The sequence below is a fragment of the Haematobia irritans genome, chromosome 2 (assembly GCF_050003625.1).
Source record: "Haematobia irritans isolate KBUSLIRL chromosome 2, ASM5000362v1, whole genome shotgun sequence".
NCBI lineage: Eukaryota > Metazoa > Arthropoda > Insecta > Diptera > Muscidae > Haematobia > Haematobia irritans.
This window is the reverse complement of record NC_134398.1, coordinates 194247461-194268283: the sequence shown is the minus strand read 5'-3', so window position 1 is coordinate 194268283 and position 20823 is coordinate 194247461. Positions and strand designations below refer to the sequence as shown.

General features: G+C 28.0%; 1 protein-coding gene across 1 annotated transcript in view; it reads left to right on the top strand.

The window, feature by feature from the left end:
• The window catches only part of drongo (Arf GTPase activating protein drongo), a 293055-nt gene that overhangs the window by 263703 nt on the left and 8529 nt on the right, over nucleotides 1-20823 (top strand). The window contains 5 exon segments of the mRNA XM_075297109.1: nucleotides 632-759; nucleotides 762-1220; nucleotides 1223-1278; nucleotides 1280-1559; nucleotides 13721-15460. Of these exon segments, the coding sequence (XP_075153224.1) occupies nucleotides 632-759; nucleotides 762-1220; nucleotides 1223-1278; nucleotides 1280-1559; nucleotides 13721-15460 (2663 nt within the window).

Sequence of the window (20823 nt, the reverse complement as noted above, 5' to 3'; positions counted from 1 at the left end):
ATAAAATTTCGACGAAATTTTCTATAGAAATAACAAACTATATAAATTGACGAACTTTCTATAGAAATAAAATTTCGATTAAATTTTTCTATTGAAATAAAATTTCGACGAAATTTTCTATAGAGATAAAATCTCGACGAAATTTGATATAGAAATAAAATTTCTACGAAATTTTCTATAAAATTTCGACGAAATGTTCTATAGAAACAAAATTTTGACGAAATTTTCTAGAGATAAAATTTCGAAGAAAGTGTCCATAGAGATAAAATATTCACGAAATTTTTTATGGAGATAAAATGTTGACGAAATTTTCTATAGAGGTAAAACTCCGCCGAAAATTTCTATAGAATAAAATTTCTGTAAAAAATAAAAATTGTCGCATTTCTTATACAAGTAAAAAAACAATTGGTCATTTAAAATAATGAAATTGTGCTACTGCAGCTTTATGCATATCTTAGGAATCCCATTACCACAACAATGTTGTTGACTTGGATAAATTTCCATTATTTTACTGAAGATTTCAATTTAATTTACAAAAAGCTGTTTAGATGTTGTCCACCCATTCGAATACGTAAACTTTTTGCCTCTCAGAAAATGTTTTCTAATGTCAATTTTATATCCTCTATTACAGACGAGGCCTGACACCACCACATCGTGTTAAGTCAATATCAATGGCTACATTCACACAGGACGAAATTGATTTCCTTAAGGCGCATGGTAACGATGTATGCGCTAAAACATGGCTGGGATTATGGGATCCAAACGTGCTGTGCATCAGGATCAAAGAGAGTTGATGATTGATAAATACGAGCGCAAACGTTATTACTTAGAGCCTGCTAGTCCCTTAAAGTCCTTAACAAATGCCACAAACCTTAAGACTTCATCATCAACAGCATCAGCAGCAGTTGCTGCCACCAACTCTAACACAGCATCGTCCACAACATCAGCGAATAATAACCGTAGCAGCAGTACTAGCAACAACCAAAATCACCACTCCCACATACAGTTAACACCGCCCACTTCACAGCGTACCACAGCGAATGGTTTACATAAATCCTCATCCACAGCCATCAGTCGTCCACACCACAGTTCATCCCACCATCATCAGCAGCAGCAACAGAATGGCTTCAACACAGATGCCTTTGGCCTACACAATGGCTTGAATATCTCTGTGGGTTCAGCCTCAACTGGTGCCCTCTCCGATACCAGCAGTTGTGCCAGTGCAATGGTTTTGGTGCTGAGGCAGATTTTGTAGCCGATTTTGGTTCGGCCGATATCTTTTAATGCCACTATGGCCAGTACCAGCCCGGCCTCGTCGGTGGGTTCGGCATCAACGACCAACAATGGTTATGCCAAAATACAGCCATTGAAGGCAGCTCATCAACAATTTATGAATGGTCATAATGGAAATGGCAGTAGTGGCGGTGGTCTTAACGCCTCCAATAATAATGGTAATGGAGCCTTAGCCAATACCAATGGAAATTGTAATAGCTTTGGAAGCAATGGAAATACGGAGAATTTTGCTGATTTTGATCATGCTCCAATTTACAATGCTGCAGGTAAGTTTTGAGTTTGTTGTGTTTCTCTGCACCTTCTCGATTTATGATTTGCTATTCCAACGCGCTTTACTAGCTTAACAACTACAGAGCGCCTACTTTTTCACTTCTCCTTCTATATATGTTAATTATTGTAAGTCATTTTGTGTGTTCGTTTTTTTTTTTCTCCTTTTTCCATTTTCATTAATTTTTTTTCATTTGAAATTTGTCTAAGAACTTTGTATTTGTTTTCGTTTCTTTTTTTATCAGGTTCATATTTTTCTGTCTTTGGTAAATGGATAAGAAGCGTAGATTTCTAAGGAAAATTATATGAAAGGCCATAGATATTTTAATCATTTGATATAGTATTTTCTCTGCGTGTGTATACAACTCACATCCAGTGTTTTGTTTTTCTCGATAAACATGTAAATATTTCTGACAAAAATGTATATTATTTGCGCGACATACGTGGTAGCTACACACATTTACAGATATTACACTATCTATCTTTCTCTCCCTCTCTTTAAATCAGCACAATACAAATATGAGCACCAACAAAATACTTAGCCGAGACACAAACCAATACATGCCTGCATACATGCCAGGCATGATAAATAATGTTGACGAAAAAGTACTAAATACTTATTAAAAATGTACTTTTCGAATCCAAAAGGTGCTAAAATTACATAATATCAAATTTAAAAACTATTGTAAAAGTATACGTATATTTAAATCAAGACCGATTTTGACAATTATTTTTAGATTTCCTAAAATATATTATTTTACAAAATTTTATTTCTATAGAAAATTTTGTCAAAATTTTATTTCTATAGAAAATTTTGTCAAAATGTTATTTCTATACAAAATTTTGTTAAAATTTTATTCCTATAGAAAATTTTGTCAAAATATTTCAATAGAAAATGTCAAAATTTTATTTCTATAGAAAATTTTGTCAAAATTATATTTCTATAGAAGATTTTTCAACATTTTATTTTTATAGAAAATTCAGTCAAAATTTTATTTCTATAGAAAATTCAGTCAAAATTTTATTTCTATAGAAAATTTTGTCAAAATTTTATTTCCATAGAAGATTTTGCCAACAATTTTATTTCCATAGAAGATTTTGCCAACAATTTTATTCCTATAGAAAATTTGTCAACATTTTATTGCTATAGGAAAAATTTTATACTTATAGAAAATTTTCTCAACAATTTATTTCTATAGAAAATTTTGTCAAAATTGTATTTCTATAGACAATTTTGTCAAAATTTTATTTCTACAGAAAATTTGTCAAAATTTTATTTCTATAGAAAATTTTGTCAAAATTTTATTTCTATAGAAAATTTTGTCAAAATTTTATTTCCATAGAAGATTTTGTCAACATTTTTTTTCTATAGAAAATTTTGTCAAAATTTTATTTCCATAGAAGATTTTGTCAAAAATGTTATTTCTATAGAAAATTTTGTCAACATTTTATTGCTATAGGAAAAATTTTATTTATACTTATAGAAAATTTTCTCAACAATTTATTTCTATAAAAAATTTTGTCAAAATTTTATATTTATAGAACATTTTGCCAACAATTTTATTTCCATAGAAGATTTTGCCAACAATTTTATTCCTATAGAAAATTTTGTCAACATTTTATTGCTATAGGAAAAATTTTATACTTATAGAAAATTTTCTCAACAATTTATTTCTATAGAAAATTTTGTCAAAATTGTATTTCTATAGAAAATTTTGTCAAAATTGTATTTCTATAGAAAATTTTGTCAAAATTTTATTTCTATAGAAAATTTTGTCAAAATTTTATTTCCAAAGAAGATTTTGTCAACATTTTTTTCTATAGAAAATTTTGTCAAAATTTTATTTCCATAGAAGATTTTGTCAAAAATGTTATTTCTATAGAAAATTTTGTCAACATTTTATTGCTATAGAAAAATTTTATTTATACTTATGTAAAATTTTCTCAACAATTTATTTCTATAAAAAATTTTGTCAACATTTTATTTCTAATTATACAATTATTTTTCGAGCTTTATGGACAGATATAGATTAAGGAACATGGTTAATAGAGCCATTGAAAAGAAAACGCCAGATACCAATCTATACACGCCTGGACTGTACATGTTTCGGTTCGGGCGAATGAACCTTTCCACAGCCTTTAGTATAGATCTGGCTGGGAGAGATAACTCAATTTTGTACAGTCCAGGCGTGTATAGATTGGTATCTGGCGTTTTCTTTTCAATGGCTCTATTAACCATGTTCCTTAATCTATATCTGTCCATAAAGCTCGAAAAATAATTGTATAATTAGATATAATGCATTTGGACGTCAATTGCCTGTTTCGGTATCAGGCTAACTGTAATATAATAAGCAACGATGAGCCCGTCGTAAAACTAGGAAAAACACGACTAATGTACGCGTTAGAATTGTTGTTGTATCCTGGAAACCAGTTTCTGTTAATTGTCATATGTTGTAGTTGACTGTAGAAACAATAAGCATTGTTCGACTGTTCACCACTTAGGTGAATTCTAACAAATTAGCTTTCTAAAAATAAATTTCGTGTTGTTGCATTACTATGTAACAAAACGAAATAAAAATAAGATTAAGGGACTTGTAAGTTATATGAAAAGATGATGTACAGTGGGAGAAAAGATGATTCAATTTGTAAGAGGAAATTTCCCAAATGTTTTCTCCATAAGGAGTTAGCATTAAGGGCCCAAAATTGAGTTATCTCTCCCAGCCAGATCTATACTAAAGGCTGTGGAAAGGTTCATTCGCCCGAACCGAAACATGTACAGTCCAGGCGTGTATAGATTGGTATCTGGCGTTTTCTTTTCAATGGCTCTATTAACCATGTTCCTTAATCTATATCTGTCCATAAAGCTCGAAAAATAATTGTATAATTAGATATAATGCATTTGGACGTCAATTGCCTGTTTCGGTATCAGGCTAACTGTAATATAATAAGCAACGATGAGCCCGTCGTAAAACTAGGAAAAACACGACTAATGTACGCGTTAGAATTGTTGTTGTATCCTGGAAACCAGTTTCTGTTAATTGTCATATGTTGTAGTTGACTGTAGAAGCAATAAGCATTGTTCGACTGTTCACCACTTAGGTGAATTCTAACAAATTAGCTTTCTAAAATAAATTTCGTGTTGTTGCATTACTATGTAACAAAACGAAATAAAAATAAGATTAAGGGACTTGTAAGTTATATGAAAAGATGATGTACAGTGGGAGAAAAGATGATTCAATTTGTAAGAGGAAATTTCCCAAATGTTTTCTCCATAAGGAGTTAGCATTAAGGGCCCAAAATTGAGTTATCTCTCCCAGCCAGATCTATACTAAAGGCTGTGGAAAGGTTCATTCGCCCGAACCGAAACATGTACAGTCCAGGCGTGTATAGATTGGTATCTGGCGTTTTCTTTTCAATGGCTCTATTAACCATGTTCCTTAATCTATATCTGTCCATAAAGCTCGAAAATAATTGTATAATTAGATATAATGCATTTGGACGTCAATTGCCTGTTTCGGTATCAGGCTAACTGTAATATAATAAGCAACGATGAGCCCGTCGTAAAACTAGGAAAAACACGACTAATGTACGCGTTAGAATTGTTGTTGTATCCTGGAAACCAGTTTCTGTTAATTGTCATATGTTGTAGTTGACTGTAGAAACAATAAGCATTGTTCGACTGTTCACCACTTAGGTGAATTCTAACAAATTAGCTTTCTAAAAATAAATTTCGTGTTGTTGCATTACTATGTAACAAAACGAAATAAAAATAAGATTAAGGGACTTGTAAGTTATATGAAAAGATGATGTACAGTGGGAGAAAAGATGATTCAATTTGTAAGAGGAAATTTCCCAAATGTTTTCTCCATAAGGAGTTAGCATTAAGGGCCCAAAATTGAGTTATCTCTCCCAGCCAGATCTATACTAAAGGCTGTGGAAAGGTTCATTCGCCCGAACCGAAACATGTACAGTCCAGGCGTGTATAGATTGGTATCTGGCGTTTTCTTTTCAATGGCTCTATTAACCATGTTCCTTAATCTATATCTGTCCATAAAGCTCGAAAAATAAATGTATAATTAGATATAATGCATTTGGACGTCAATTGCCTGTTTCGGTATCAGGCTAACTGTAATATAATAAGCAACGATGAACCCGTCGTAAAACTAGGAAAAACACGACTAATGTACGCGTTAGAATTGTTGTTGTATCCTGGAAACCAGTTTCTGTTAATTGTCATATGTTGTAGTTGACTGTAGAAACAATAAGCATTGTTCGACTGTTCACCACTTAGGTGAATTCTAACAAATTAGCTTTCTAAAAATAAATTTCGTGTTGTTGCATTACTATGTAACAAAACGAAATAAAAATAAGATTAAGGGACTTGTAAGTTATATGAAAAGATGATGTACAGTGGGAGAAAAGATGATTCAATTTGTAAGAGGAAATTTCCCAAATGTTTTCTCCATAAGGAGTTAGCATTAAGGGCCCAAAATTGAGTTATCTCTCCCAGCCAGATCTATACTAAAGGCTGTGGAAAGGTTCATTCGCCCGAACCGAAACATGTACAGTCCAGGCGTGTATAGATTGGTATCTGGCGTTTTCTTTTCAATGGCTCTATTAACCATGTTCCTTAATCTATATCTGTCCATAAAGCTCGAAAAATAATTGTATAATTAGATATAATGCATTTGGACGTCAATTGCCTGTTTCGGTATCAGGCTAACTGTAATATAATAAGCAACGATGAACCCGTCGTAAAACTAGGAAAAACACGACTAATGTACGCGTTAGAATTGTTGTTGTATCCTGGAAACCAGTTTCTGTTAATTGTCATATGTTGTAGTTGACTGTAGAAACAATAAGCATTGTTCGACTGTTCACCACTTAGGTGAATTCTAACAAATTAGCTTTCTAAAAATAAATTTCGTGTTGTTGCATTACTATGTAACAAAACGAAATAAAAATAAGATTAAGGGACTTGTAAGTTATATGAAAAGATGATGTACAGTGGGAGAAAAGATGATTCAATTTGTAAGAGGAAATTTCCCAAATGTTTTCTCCATAAGGAGTTAGCATTAAGGGCCCAAAATTGAGTTATCTCTCCCAGCCAGATCTATACTAAAGGCTGTGGAAAGGTTCATTCGCCCGAACCGAAACATGTACAGTCCAGGCGTGTATAGATTGGTATCTGGCGTTTTCTTTTCAATGGCTCTATTAACCATGTTCCTTAATCTATATCTGTCCATAAAGCTCGAAAAATAATTGTATAATTAGATATAATGCATTTGGACGTCAATTGCCTGTTTCGGTATCAGGCTAACTGTAATATAATAAGCAACGATGAGCCCGTCGTAAAACTAGGAAAAACACGACTAATGTACGCGTTAGAATTGTTGTTGTATCCTGGAAACCAGTTTCTGTTAATTGTCATATGTTGTAGTTGACTGTAGAAACAATAAGCATTGTTCGACTGTTCACCACTTAGGTGAATTCTAACAAATTAGCTTTCTAAAAATAAATTTCGTGTTGTTGCATTACTATGTAACAAAACGAAATAAAAATAAGATTAAGGGACTTGTAAGTTATATGAAAAGATGATGTACAGTGGGAGAAAAGATGATTCAATTTGTAAGAGGAAATTTCCCAAATGTTTTCTCCATAAGGAGTTAGCATTAAGGGCCCAAAATTGAGTTATCTCTCCCAGCCAGATCTATACTAAAGGCTGTGGAAAGCTTCATTCGCCCGAACCGAAACATGTACAGTCCAGGCGTGTATAGATTGGTATCTGGCGTTTTCTTTTCAATGGCTCTATTAACCATGTTCCTTAATCTATATCTGTCCATAAAGCTCGAAAAATAATTGTATAATTAGATATAATGCATTTGGACGTCAATTGCCTGTTTCGGTATCAGGCTAACTGTAATATAACATTTTATTTCTATAGAACATTTTGTCAAAATTTTATATTTATAGAACATTTTGTCAAAATTTTATTTCCTTAGAAGATTTTGTAAAAAATTTATTTCTATAGAACAATTTGTCAACATTTTATTTCTATAGAAAATTTTGTCAAAATTTTATTTCCAAAGAACATTTTTTCAAAATTTTTTTTCTATTGAAATGCTTGTCAAAATTTTATTTCTATAGAAAATTTTGTCAAAATTATATTTCAATAGAAAATTTTGTCAAAATTTTATTTCTATAGAAACTTTTGTCAAAATTTTATATCTATAGAAAATTTTGTCAATATTTTATTTCTATAGATAATTTTGTCAAAATTTTATTTCTATAGAAAATTTTGTCAAAATTTTATATCTATAGAAAATTTTGTCAAAATTTTATTTTCATAGAAGATTTTGTAAAATTTTATTTCTATAGAAAATTTTGTCAAAATTTTACTTCCATAGAAGATTTTGTCAAAATTTTATTTCTATTGAAAAATTTGTCAACATTTTTTTTTATAGGAAAAATTTTATACTTATAGAAACTTTTGTCAACAATTTATTTCTATAGAAAATTTTGCCAAAATTTTATATCTATAGAAAATTTTGTCAAAATTTTATTTCTATAGAAAATTTAGTCAAAATTTTATTTCCATAGAAGATTTTGTCAAAATATTTCAATAGAAAATGTCAAAACTTTATTTCTAAAGAAAATTTTGTCAAAATTTTATATCTATAGAAAATTTTGTCAAAATTTTATTTCCATAGAAGATTTTGTCAACATTTCATTGCTATAGAAAAAATGTTATACTTACAGAAATTTTGTCCATAGAAGATTTTGCCAAAAATTCATTTCTATAGAAAATTTTATAACAATTTATTTCTATAGAAAATTTTATAACAATTTATTTCTATAGAAAATTTTGTCAAAATTTTTTTTTCTATAGAAAATTTTGCCAAAATTTTATATCTATAGAAAATTGTGTCAAAATTTTATTTCCATAGAAGATTTTTATTTCTGTAGAAAATTTTGTCAACATTTTATTGCTATAGGAAAAATTTTATACTTATAGAAAATTTTCTCAACAATTTATTTCTATAGAATATTTTGTCAAAATTTTATTTCTATAGAAAATTTTGCCGAAATTTTATTTCTATAGAAAATTTTGTCAACAATTTATTTCTATAGAAAATTTTGCCAAAACTTTATTTCTATAGACAATTTTGACAAAATTTTATTTCTATAAAAAATATTGTCAAAAGTTTATTTCAATAGAAAATTTATGAAGAAGTACGTACCTCTTTGCAAAATCTACCAAATTCAAGAATTTTACCAATCTGCAAAACAGTAAAAAATTTACCATTTTTTTGTGGAATTCTACCCACTGTGGCTCAGGAGCCGGCTCTAAGCATTATTGCTAAAGACACCATGTGTGTATTTGGTCTCCTTCTGGGCGTTTCAAATATATACACTATCTTATAATACTCTGTTCCTCAGTGTGGCGGAAAAAAATCACATTTCACGTTTCACAGTTGCGGACGAATGTGGTATAGACAATATTCCTGTCAAAAATGTTGAGATCCTTCAATAAAAACTAAAATATCCTCATTTTTGAATATGATTATTTTTTCAATGTCCGCTATTTATAATTTTTAGAGTTGAGTTGATATCTGCGAAACATTCACATTTAGGACAGAATAACTCTTTATAGAGTAATCGTGATGAAAAATTACCAAATGGCTCGCGGTCTTGCCAGGGTGCTTATTGCAGTAGAAATGTATCAAAAAAAGCACAAAAGTGCCAACTTTATCAACCCTGCTGCAATGTGGTTTGAAATATAGAGAATATACTCCCCTCTCTCTATCTGTAAATGAGCGTTATAAAACAATGTGTGCAAAGAACTTAGAATGTACAACGGAAAATATAGCAGAGACAAAAACCGGAGCGGTTAAAGGAGGTTAAATATCGTCTCTTTTAATATAAATTCGAATTTAAAAAAAAAAAAAAAAAAAAAAAAATTTAACCGAAAAATTTCTAATGAACATATTTTTTAATTTGATGGAGCAAAAAATTTATTTATTTAATTTAAAATTTAGTTTTGCAATTGTCAAAAATCCTGTTTAAGCGAAAATTTTCCTGTTTAAACGTAAAAACGTTGGGGGAAAATTCCCAATACTGGTAGTACTGATCTTATATGGAGTTTCAATATTCCAAATTCTGAAAAGTCAGTTTCCAATTTTTTTTATTTTTCAATAGAATCCTTCACAATATTTCTGTGATGGCAATGAACATGTCATATGCTCACTTGATAATACAACCAATCGTGATATTTTGCTGATCGAGTATGACATCTCCTGGTCTCCTCCCACTAACAAATTTCCAAGAAATCACACTACTAATAGGATTTCTACTAGCTTTGGAATTTTCCATCAGAAACTTTTAATATTCAACCTACATTCTAATTTTTTTCTTCCTATCATGCAACAGACATTCTCAAACAACTTTCAAAACTTAGATGCGTTTTGTTTTTTTACTTTTACTTGATGTTGAACCATTTTATTTATTTTTTTTTTGTGGCCTCCTTATATTTTTCACATTTATTTTCTACAGATTTATGTTAAGCTCATTCTAAGTCAAACAGGATTTATAACTTAATAACCATTGTGTGTCAGCTTTCTCGTTTGCTTCCAGCATTGGGCATTCACCATTAATTCCTTGATCTTCTTTGCATTTCGTGATGATTTATGTAGTTTCACATTTTTTTTATTTGTTTCTTACTTATAGGTTTGGTGATAGTTTAAATCGAATTATTTCCTTTGCCACAAAGTAGGAGAATGGAAGTCTTCTATTATATTAAAACAAGTTTATGGTACCCTTCACTAAAGATACAAAGGTCGAGTAGCGATCACGGTTGCCATAGTTGATAGAATTCTATCACAAAATTTTAGAGTTTTTACTGTTTGATAAATTGGTAGAATTCTTGATGTATAGAAATATTTTTTTTACAAAATGTTCTAAAATTTTCTGTAGAAATTAAATTTTGCCAAAAACTGTCTATAGAAATAAAATTTTGACAAAATATTCTATAGACGTAAAATATTGAAAAAAATTTCTATAGACATAAAATTTTGAAAAAAAAAATTTCTATAGAAATAAAATTTTGATAAAATTTTCTATAGAAAAAAAATTTTGATAAAATTTTCTATAGAAATAAAATTTTGATAAAATTTTCTATAGAAATAAAATTTTGATAAAATTTTCTATAGAAATAAAATTTTGATAAAATTTTCTATAGAAAAAAATTTTTGATAAAATTTTCTATAGAAATAAAATTTTGACAAAATTTTCTATAGAAATAAAATTTTGACAAAATTTTCTATAGAAATAAAATGTTGACAAAATTTTCTATAGAAATAAAATTTTGACAACATTTTGTATAGAAATAAAATTTTGACAAAAATGGTGTATAGAAATAAAATTTTGACAAAAATGGTGTATAGAAATAAAATTTTGACAAAATTTTCTATAGATATAAAATTTTGACAAAATTTTCTATAGAAATAAAATTTTGACAAAATTTTCTATAGAAATAAAATTTTGGCAAAATTTTCTATAGAAATAAAATTTTGACAAAATTTTGTATAGAAATAAAATTTTGACAAAAATGGTGTATAGAAATAAAATTTTGACAAAATTTTCTATAGATATAAAATTTTGACAAAATTGTCTATAGAAATAAAATTTTGACAAAATTTTCTATAGAAATAAAATTTTGACAAAAATTGTCTATAAAAATAAAATTTTGACAAAATTTTCTATAGATATAAAATTTTGAAAAAATTTTCTATAGACATAAAATGTCGACAAAATTTTCTATAGAAAAACAATTTTGAAAAAATTTTTTACAGAAATAAAATGTTGACAAAATCTTCTATAGAAATAAAATTTTGACAAAAATTGTCTATAGAAATAAAATGTTGACAAAATTTTCCATAGAAATGAAATTTTGACAAAAATGGTCTATAGAAATAAAATTTTGACAAAATTTTCTATAGATATAAAATTTTGACAAAATTTTCTATAGATATAAAATTTTTACAAAGTTTTCTATAAATAAAGTGTTGATTTTCTATAAATTTTCTATAGAAATAAAATTTTGACAAAATTTTCTATAGAACTAAAATTTTGAAAAAATGTTTAGAAATAAAATTTTGAAAAAATGTTCTATAGAAATAAAATTTTGACAAAAATGGTGTATAGAAATAAAATTTTGACAAAATTTTCTATAGAAATAAAATTTTGACAAAATTTTCTATAGATATAAAATTTTGAAAAAATTTTCTGTTGACATAAAATTTTGACAAATTTTTCTATAGACATAAAATGTTGACAAAATTTTCTATAGAAATGAAATTCTGACAAAATTTTCTATAGAAATAAAATTTTGATAAAATTTTCCATAGAAATGAAATTTTGATAAAAATGGTCTATAGAAATACAATTTTGACAAAATTTTCTATAGAAATAAAATTTTGACAAAAATTTTCTAAAGAAATAACATTGTGACAAATTTTTCTGTAGAAATACAATTTTGACAAAATTTTCTATAGTAATAAAATTTTGACAACATTTTCTATAGAAATAAAATTTTGACAAAATTTTCTATAGAAATAAAATGTTGACAAAATTTTCTATAGAAATAAAATTTTGACAACATTTTCTAAACATATAAAATTTTGCACAAAATTTTCTATAGAAATAAAATTTTGACGGTTTTATATTTACGATTATTAATTAAAGTTTTAAGTTTTTCATAATTTCTATATTTATGGAATATATTGCCTATGTCAGTGTTGAACACTGATGAGGGGGCTACATTTAGGTTCGAGTTCTCACGAAATGATTTGTGAAAAATGTCTTAGAGGAGTTGAGTAAAATTATAAATTAGGGCATGGCCCCTCAATATAAAATCCTCTGTTCGTTTCTAGTCCAAATGCTCCATTTGCCTTGGAATAAAAGATTTTTTTTTTAATTTTGCCGATTCGCAGTGCTTCTTTTTAATAATGTAGAAATAAAAAGAATTTCATGTAAACCAATATTGTTAACCTGATTTATAATTCTGAACCGATTTCGAAAAATCCTCTAAAAAATCATCAAATTTATAGAAATTCCCAACAACCCAAGCTCCCAATTAAAACATTTGGTCCCCATCCAAATTGTTTTTTGTAGAAAACCATAGTGAAATTCTAAAATTTTATTAGATTACTAAAAACAAAGTTTTATTTAATGTGGCCTTCTAAAGCGGATTAGTTGTTTTTGACAAAATATAAAGCCGGTAAATCAATTTGGAACAGTTATTAAAAACGTTGATTAATCCAAATTATTTCTTTTTATTTTTGATATAAATTTAAATTTGATCAAACCCCTGGCTTCGACGGAATCCAATTCTGGACTATAGGTCGTATCAGTTACATTGTACTTGATATATCAGAATATATAACGTATACGCTCTTATGTCTCTTTCATTTTGTTCTAGGGATCGTATGACTAATAGGAATATGAATTTAAATTTTAAATTTTCTTTTTGTTATCATTCATTGTTGAAGAATTTCTTTCTTAAAAACAAAATAATAATTTTAAAAAATTATAATTTTTAAAATTTTAAAAGAATTCATTTTGTTCTAGGGATCTTATGACTAAAAGTAATAGGAATATGAATTTAAAAATTTTCTTTTTGTTATCATTCATTGTTGAAGAATTTCTTTTTTATTATTATAATTAAAAAAAATACATATTTTAATTTATAGTATAAATATTTCTTTTGTTCCATTAAAAAAAATGTTTTTTTTTTGTGATTTGGTTTTGTTTTGTAAATAAATGTCTATGTGAATTTAAATTTTCTATAAAAAAATCCCTCATTGTTTATTGCGTGATTAGTTTTAGTTTTTTTTTTTTTTAATTTTCACAACTTAACACTCATTTTAAAAATCAAAACTAATTGGATTATGAAAAAAATATTAAGTTTATTTAAAATTTTATATTTTTCTTCTTCTACTTTGCCCGCAAACTTGTGTTTTCTTCTCTACTCCACATACAAAACAAAAAAAAAACAAAAACAAATTAAAAAATCCTCCCGAAAAAAACCATCCTGCCCAAAAACAAATTTTGCACAATCACAAATTTGTCAACTCGAACTCAATTAATTATCAATGTAAAGAACAATCCAAATCAACCGATGAAGAGGCAAATTATCAATTTATGAGGAAAAATGCCATACGAAAAAAATCCTTACGATCTGGATCTTTAGCATCGAAAAGCCATGAACATTTTTTAAATGATATAATCGAAGTAGATTCAAACTCTAGTGATGATATAGAACAACAGCAGCATGATGGCGATTATATGAAATTTACGCCAAATGAGGCTTATCGTCAAGCCACAAATGATTTTAATAGTATTCTCGATGATTTTGAAAAATTTCTACGATTAAGTGGTCAAAAACGTTTTGATGAACAACAACAGGAGGAATTTTTTGCCAAGAGACAACAAGAACAACGAAAGAAAATATCGTCGACAGTACAACCACAAAGCAGCACCAACACCTCCAGCAATCCATCGGAATCATCGACAACAAAATTTACTCCTTTAGCTTTGGCAGCCCATGCTACAGCCATGGCTGTATTGGGTAATCAAAATCATTTCAATACGCCTCCATCCAACCACAACTCACGATCCTTGGAGAATGCATCATTGTCAAACGGCAGCTCTATGACATCATCGAAGGATAAATCATCTAATGCTCAATGGGATGTTTGGTCTCTGGATACCAGAAGCACTGGGCCGCAACAAATCTCTTCTGCATCAATGACAAATACCGGTAACAATCTAGCATGGCAAACATCAATGCCTGTGACGACAACAACGAGAACGACGGCGCCTATATCGTCAGTATTTGATTTAAATCAAGAGCAAAATTTGTTTGCTTCATTTACAAAGGGGGAAGGAGGAGTTCAACAACACCCACAGCAGCAACAGCATCATCATCATCATCACCAGAACCAGCCTTCCTCATCAATGTTTAGCTCATCTTCTGCCTCGCTATTTGCCCCAATGTCATCGGGAATATTGCCCACGTTATCCTCCTCGTCCTCGTCCTCAATAGCAACATCGACGTTATCGAGTATGTGCCAAACCACAAATCCATTTCGTATGCATCTTGATGTTTATGATAATAACCAAGCAGCAACAAATTTATTTAATATTTCTACTTGTACTTCTGCAACAACATCTACTTCTAATACTTCTTCTACTTCTACTTTTGACAATTATTATCATTTGAAAAGCCAACCGCAACAATTTCAATTTAATTCCAACATGAATGAAGATTTTAAGTTCGTTACAAATTTAAATTCAAATTCAATATCGAATAATATTAGTTGCGATAATTCTTTTAATCATTTTAATAATTTCAATAACAACAACAACACAAATTACAATAACTTCAATTATAATCAAGAAATCAATGTTAATGCTAAAAGGGATAATTGTAATCCTTTTATAGAAGAATTGTGCTCAAGCACCTCTACCACCGATATCAAGTCCACATCTTCTAATTCTGCAGCAAGACTATCAAATACTTCATCTTTACCCAACTATGATCCATTTTGTACAGATCATATAAATCTTCCATCTGTATTCAATAACAATATTGATAATACAAAACGTATAATTGATGAAAATGCCAATATCAAGAATCAATCCCAAAATGCTTTCCCTGTGGACGATGGTAAAAATTTCTATAGAATGAATATAAATCAAAATTTCCTAAATTCAAATCAATTTGGTAAATCTATCTCTACCAATGATGCCAAGTCATCTTTCAACTACAATTCCAACAACAACAGCAACAACTATAATTCATCTTATAACAATAACAATGATAATAATAATAGTTGGCGTAAGTTCTGTGTTGTTTTTTTTATTTGCTTTGTTTTATTGTTTTTTTTTTTTATATAAAGTTGAGTTTTTTATTTTATTTTTTTTTTTTTGTTAGCTACAATTCCCTTAATTGATTAATAATTATTTGATTTCAAATGGTTTTTTTTGCAATGCCTTTTAATATCCGTTTCCGTTTACATTGCTTGTAACTGTTGTTGTTGAAATTCTTTGTTATTGTTATTGCCGCCATTAGGCCCTTATCAAGCATTTTTTAAGTATTCGAATTATTTTATTTTCTCATATTTTTTTTTTTATTTTGAAGTTTTTTGCTTTGCCAATTTTTATCTAATAATTGTTTACTAAAAATGCATGTTTACAATTACAATTTACTTATGATTAGTTATTGTTGTTTTTCTTCCTGTTAGAAGGTTTTTGAATCAAAAAGCTTAATTCTCAAAATATTGATATAATATGAAATATTATGCTAGCAATTTAAATAATATTAAGGACACATTTCTTTAATTTAAATTTTTGAAAAAATGCATGATCTTTGCATTAAAGTTTTTGTGCCCACCACCATAGAATGATGATGGGTGTATAAACGCAGAGAAGGAATATGATCACCTCTTAGAGCAAAATCTTTTTTTTTTTTTGACGGCAAACATGGAACATGTTTGTCACAACTATATTATTTTCTCGGACATAATGTATCCGATTTCGACAACCATTTTATGTTTAGTGAAAAAGCAACATTTTTGCGGTAAAAATTTTGTTTTCTTCCCATCCAAAAATAACATTTTGCTCTAGGAGGTGACCATATTCCTTCTCTGCGAGTATAAGTTGGTCATTCCGTTCGTGACTTATCGAAATATCGATTTGCGACGGTCGCCTAAATTTTGTCCACATTTTGGAGATGTCATATTATGAGAGGTTAATGTTTTAATATAACAAACGTAACGCGACAACTGTCTATTGTTGAGAGCAGAGATGGTCTGTATACAACTTTTTAAGGTTTACGACTGTCGCAAAGTTGTAAACGTCGTAAACGTCACATACACGTCGTAAATGTAGAAAAAGTAGCAAACGTCGCAAACTCCAAATACTTCAGACCCTTCAAATAAGCAGCGAATGATAATCAAAGATGATGATACGTGCGAAGAAGTTTCAATGCTCAGGAATGTTTGTAAAATTATTAACGAGCTTAAAAAACTTGAGAATATAATTATTTCAATTGGAAACTCGAAGTCAAAATTACTATAAACTACTCGATGGTGCAGTAAACGTGACGGTCGGTACTCGCTCATGGTTAACCTTTTACAAATTACTGCAGAAACTGGAAGGAAGGAAAACATAAATACATTACATAAATGAATTGCTGTTAAGAGAGAATTTTATAATATCACTTTTTGGCTTAATAGCTTAGATGGACATTATGGACCACGAAAACCAAGTATAGTTTGAAGTTGTGAATGGGAGACGTAAATCTAGTAGAGTTTTGAATAAATAAAGCATTTTTTGCATACCTTTTATCGGGGAGCTTAACTAAATTAAATTAAAAAATATTCACAATTTCTTTAATTTCAAATTAGGTTTTCTACACTAGGTCGTAAACGTATGTCGCAAAAGTCACTGTTTGCGACAGGCCAACCCTGGTTGAGAGGTGTCCGGTTTTCAGAGTGTCCAAGTTTGAAAAGTTTCTTGATCAGGATAAAAGACCATATAACCATGTCTGTCTGTTATAATCACGCTATAATAATGTCGTAATAGTGCTGGAATTCGACACAGATTCGTCGTTTGTTTGCACGCAGATGGACTATTACACTCCAGGTTTTTATGTAGACCCAATATAAATCGACCCCACAATTTGGGCACTTGGACATCCAGGTACCGCAATTTAAAAGTCAATACATAGATTGACTAACATTCAAAATCTAGAAGTATTTTAGTTCCATAAATAGGTGTGTCAAATATAGTATGAATCAGTCCATGTTTTGTTATAACCCCAATATAGATCGTTCACCCGATTTGTGTTGTTGAGCCAGATAGAAGCAGATGTCCACCAATCAGTCCTAATACAAATATTTTCGATTTTGTTCCAGTTCTGTTTAAACATGTCATATTCAACTATTGACAACCACTGTCAATCTTTAACGATAATTTTCGCCAAAAATAACTTTCATTAATCTGCTCTTCTCTTCCATTTGATTAATAATTAAATAAGGCTGGCAAATTCTATAGAAAAATGTATATTAGGTTTAGGTTAGGTTATATGAAAAACTTATTTTTGCCATAACTCCTCAAATATGCGTCCTAGAGCCAAAAGGACTTTAATTCGTGATCACCTCCAAAAAATCAAAATTCCGATGAAAATCCTCAAAATCCAAAATTTTATATGAAAAATTTATTTTGACCATAAGTCCTTAAATATGCGTCCTAGATCCAAAAGGACCTTAATTCGTGACCACCCCAAAAAATTTAATTTCGATGAAAATCTTAAAAAAAAATCCAAATTTTTATATGAATTCAACGACATTATTATTCGTATTATTCACATGAGATGTTGTCTCCAAATCGAAAATCTCCTACCAAATACCAATGCAAATTTTTTCATTCCTACCACGTAACCAATACAAACCTTTACAAGAAATCAGTCTCTTGAAAATCTTACATTATTGACTCATTGCCTTATTTTGTGTGACATTTTAAGCTGTTAAAACGATTTTCCAAAACTTCAATTAAAATATTCCCAGAAATCACAAATTTTGCTTCAACTTGCTTTGCTGCAATAGAAAAAAATAGTAATTTTAGAATCTTCACAATATTCGCTATTGCTAAAATTTTTGGTAGAAGGGCGAATTGGAGTGTAATAATCGGCCGATTCGATCCGATTTTAGGTCCTTCCGGCTCGTGAGGCCATTGGCCATATGGCCATGAGGTCTTATTATTTCGAATCTTCACAATATTCGCTATTGCTAAAATTTTTGGTATAATGGCGAATTGGAGTGTAATAACCGGCCGATTCGATCCGATTTTAGGTCCTTCCGGCTCGTGAGGCCACAGTGCCACAACATGGGTAATTTATGAATTACAGCCACGGTTGCCACAGTTGGTAGAATTCAACCAAAACTGGTAGATTTTTTTACCGTTTGGTAGACTGATAGAATTCTTGATGTTTTGGTAGATTTTGCCAAATATTCTTCTCCAACCAGTGTTGCCAGTAATTTTTTGACTATCATCCCCAAATTGATGCGCAGAAATCCCCAATAAATTTTTGATATGCTTTTACAAATAATAAAAAATAATGAAATATAGGCTGTGCTGTAGAAAATCAGTTATAATTTAAACATAAGAAAAAAATATATAAAATGCTTACCATACCAGCTTGCGAGCTTAAATAAAATCAAGATTTCGAATCAAAAAAGCGAAAAACGGAAATCTATGATGATCGTCTTCCGAATGTTCGAAAAATTAAAAATGGGCTTCTGGTCCTCACGTATTTGAAAATTTACTGAGTGGTACATAAATATGGGATATATGCCCAAATCAATGAAGTATTTTCCATAGAAATAAAATTCAGACAAAATTTTCTATAGAAATAAAATGTTGACAAAAATTTTTATAAAAATAAAATTTTGACAGAATTTTCTATAGAAATAAAATTTTGACAAAATTTTCTATTGAAATAAAATTTTAACAAATTTTTCTATAGAAATAAAAATTTTACAAAATATTCTGTAGAAATAAAATTTTGACAAAATTTTTTATAAAAATAAAATTTTGACAGAATTTTCTATCGAAATAAAATTTTGACAGAATTTTCTATAGAAATAAAATTTTGACAAAATTTTCTATAGCATAAAATTTTGGCAAAATTTTCTATAGAAATAAAATCTTGACAAAATTTTTTATTGAAATAAAATTTTGACAAAAATTTTTATTGAAATAAAATTTTGACAAAATTTTCTGTAAAAATAAAATTTTGTCAAATTTTTCTATATAAATAAAATTTTGACAAAATTTACAGAAATAAAATTTTGACAAAATTTTCTATAGAAATAAAATTTTGATAAAATTTTCTATAGAAATAAAATTTTGACAAAATTTTCTATAGAAATAAAATTTTGACAAAATTTTCTATAGATATAAGATTTTGACAAAATTTTCTATAGAAATAAAATTTTGACAAATTTTTCTATAGAAATAAAATTTTGACAAAATTTTCCATATAAATAAAATTCTGACAAAATTTTCTATAGAAATAAAATTTTGACAAAATTTTCTATAGAAATAAAATTTTGGCAAAATTTTCTATAGAAATAAAAATTTGACAAAATATTCTATAGAAATAAAATTTTGACAACATTTTCTATAGAAATAACATTTTGCCAAAATTTTCTATAGAAATAAAATCTGGACAAAATTTTCTATAGAAATAAAATTTTGACAAAAATTTCTATTGAAATAAAATTTTGACAAAAATTTTTATTAATATAAAATTTTGACAAAAATTTTTATTGAAATAAAATTTTGGCAAAAATTTCTATTGAAATAAAATTTTGACAACATTTTCTATAGAAATAAAATTTTGACAAAAATTATTAATGAAATAAAATATTAACATTTTCTATAGCAATAAAATTTTTAAAAAATTTTCTATTGAAATACAATTTTAACAAAATTTTCTATGGAAATAAAATTTTAACAAAATTTTCTATAGAAATAAAATTTTAACAAAATTTTCTATAGAAATCAAAATTTTACAAAATTTTCTATAGAAATAAAATTTTGGCAACATTTTCTATAGACATAAAATTTTGACATTTTCTATAGAAATGAAATTTTGACAAAATTTTCTATAGAAATAAAATTTTGACAAATTTTCAATAGAAATAAATTTTTGTGAAAATTTTGACAAAGTAATAAAATGTTGACAAAATTTTCTATAGAAATAAAATTTAGACAAAATTTGCTATAGAAATAAAATCTTGACAAAATTTTCTATAGAAATAAAATTTTGACAAAAATTTCTATTGAAAAAAATTTTGACAATTTTTTCTATAGAAATAAAATTTTAACAACATGTTTTATAGGAATAAAATTTTGACAAATTTTCTATGGAAATAACATTTTAACTAAATTTTCTATAGAAATAAAATTTGTACATAATTTTCTATAGAAATAAAATTTTGACAAATTTTTTATTGAAATAAAATTTTGACAAAATTTTTATTGAAATAAAATTATGCAAAATTTTCTATAGAAATAAAATTTTGACAACATTTTCTATAGACATAAAATTTCGACATTTTCTATAGAAATAAAATTTTCAATAGAAATAATTTTTTGTGTAAATGTCGACAAAGAAATAAAATGTTGGCAAAA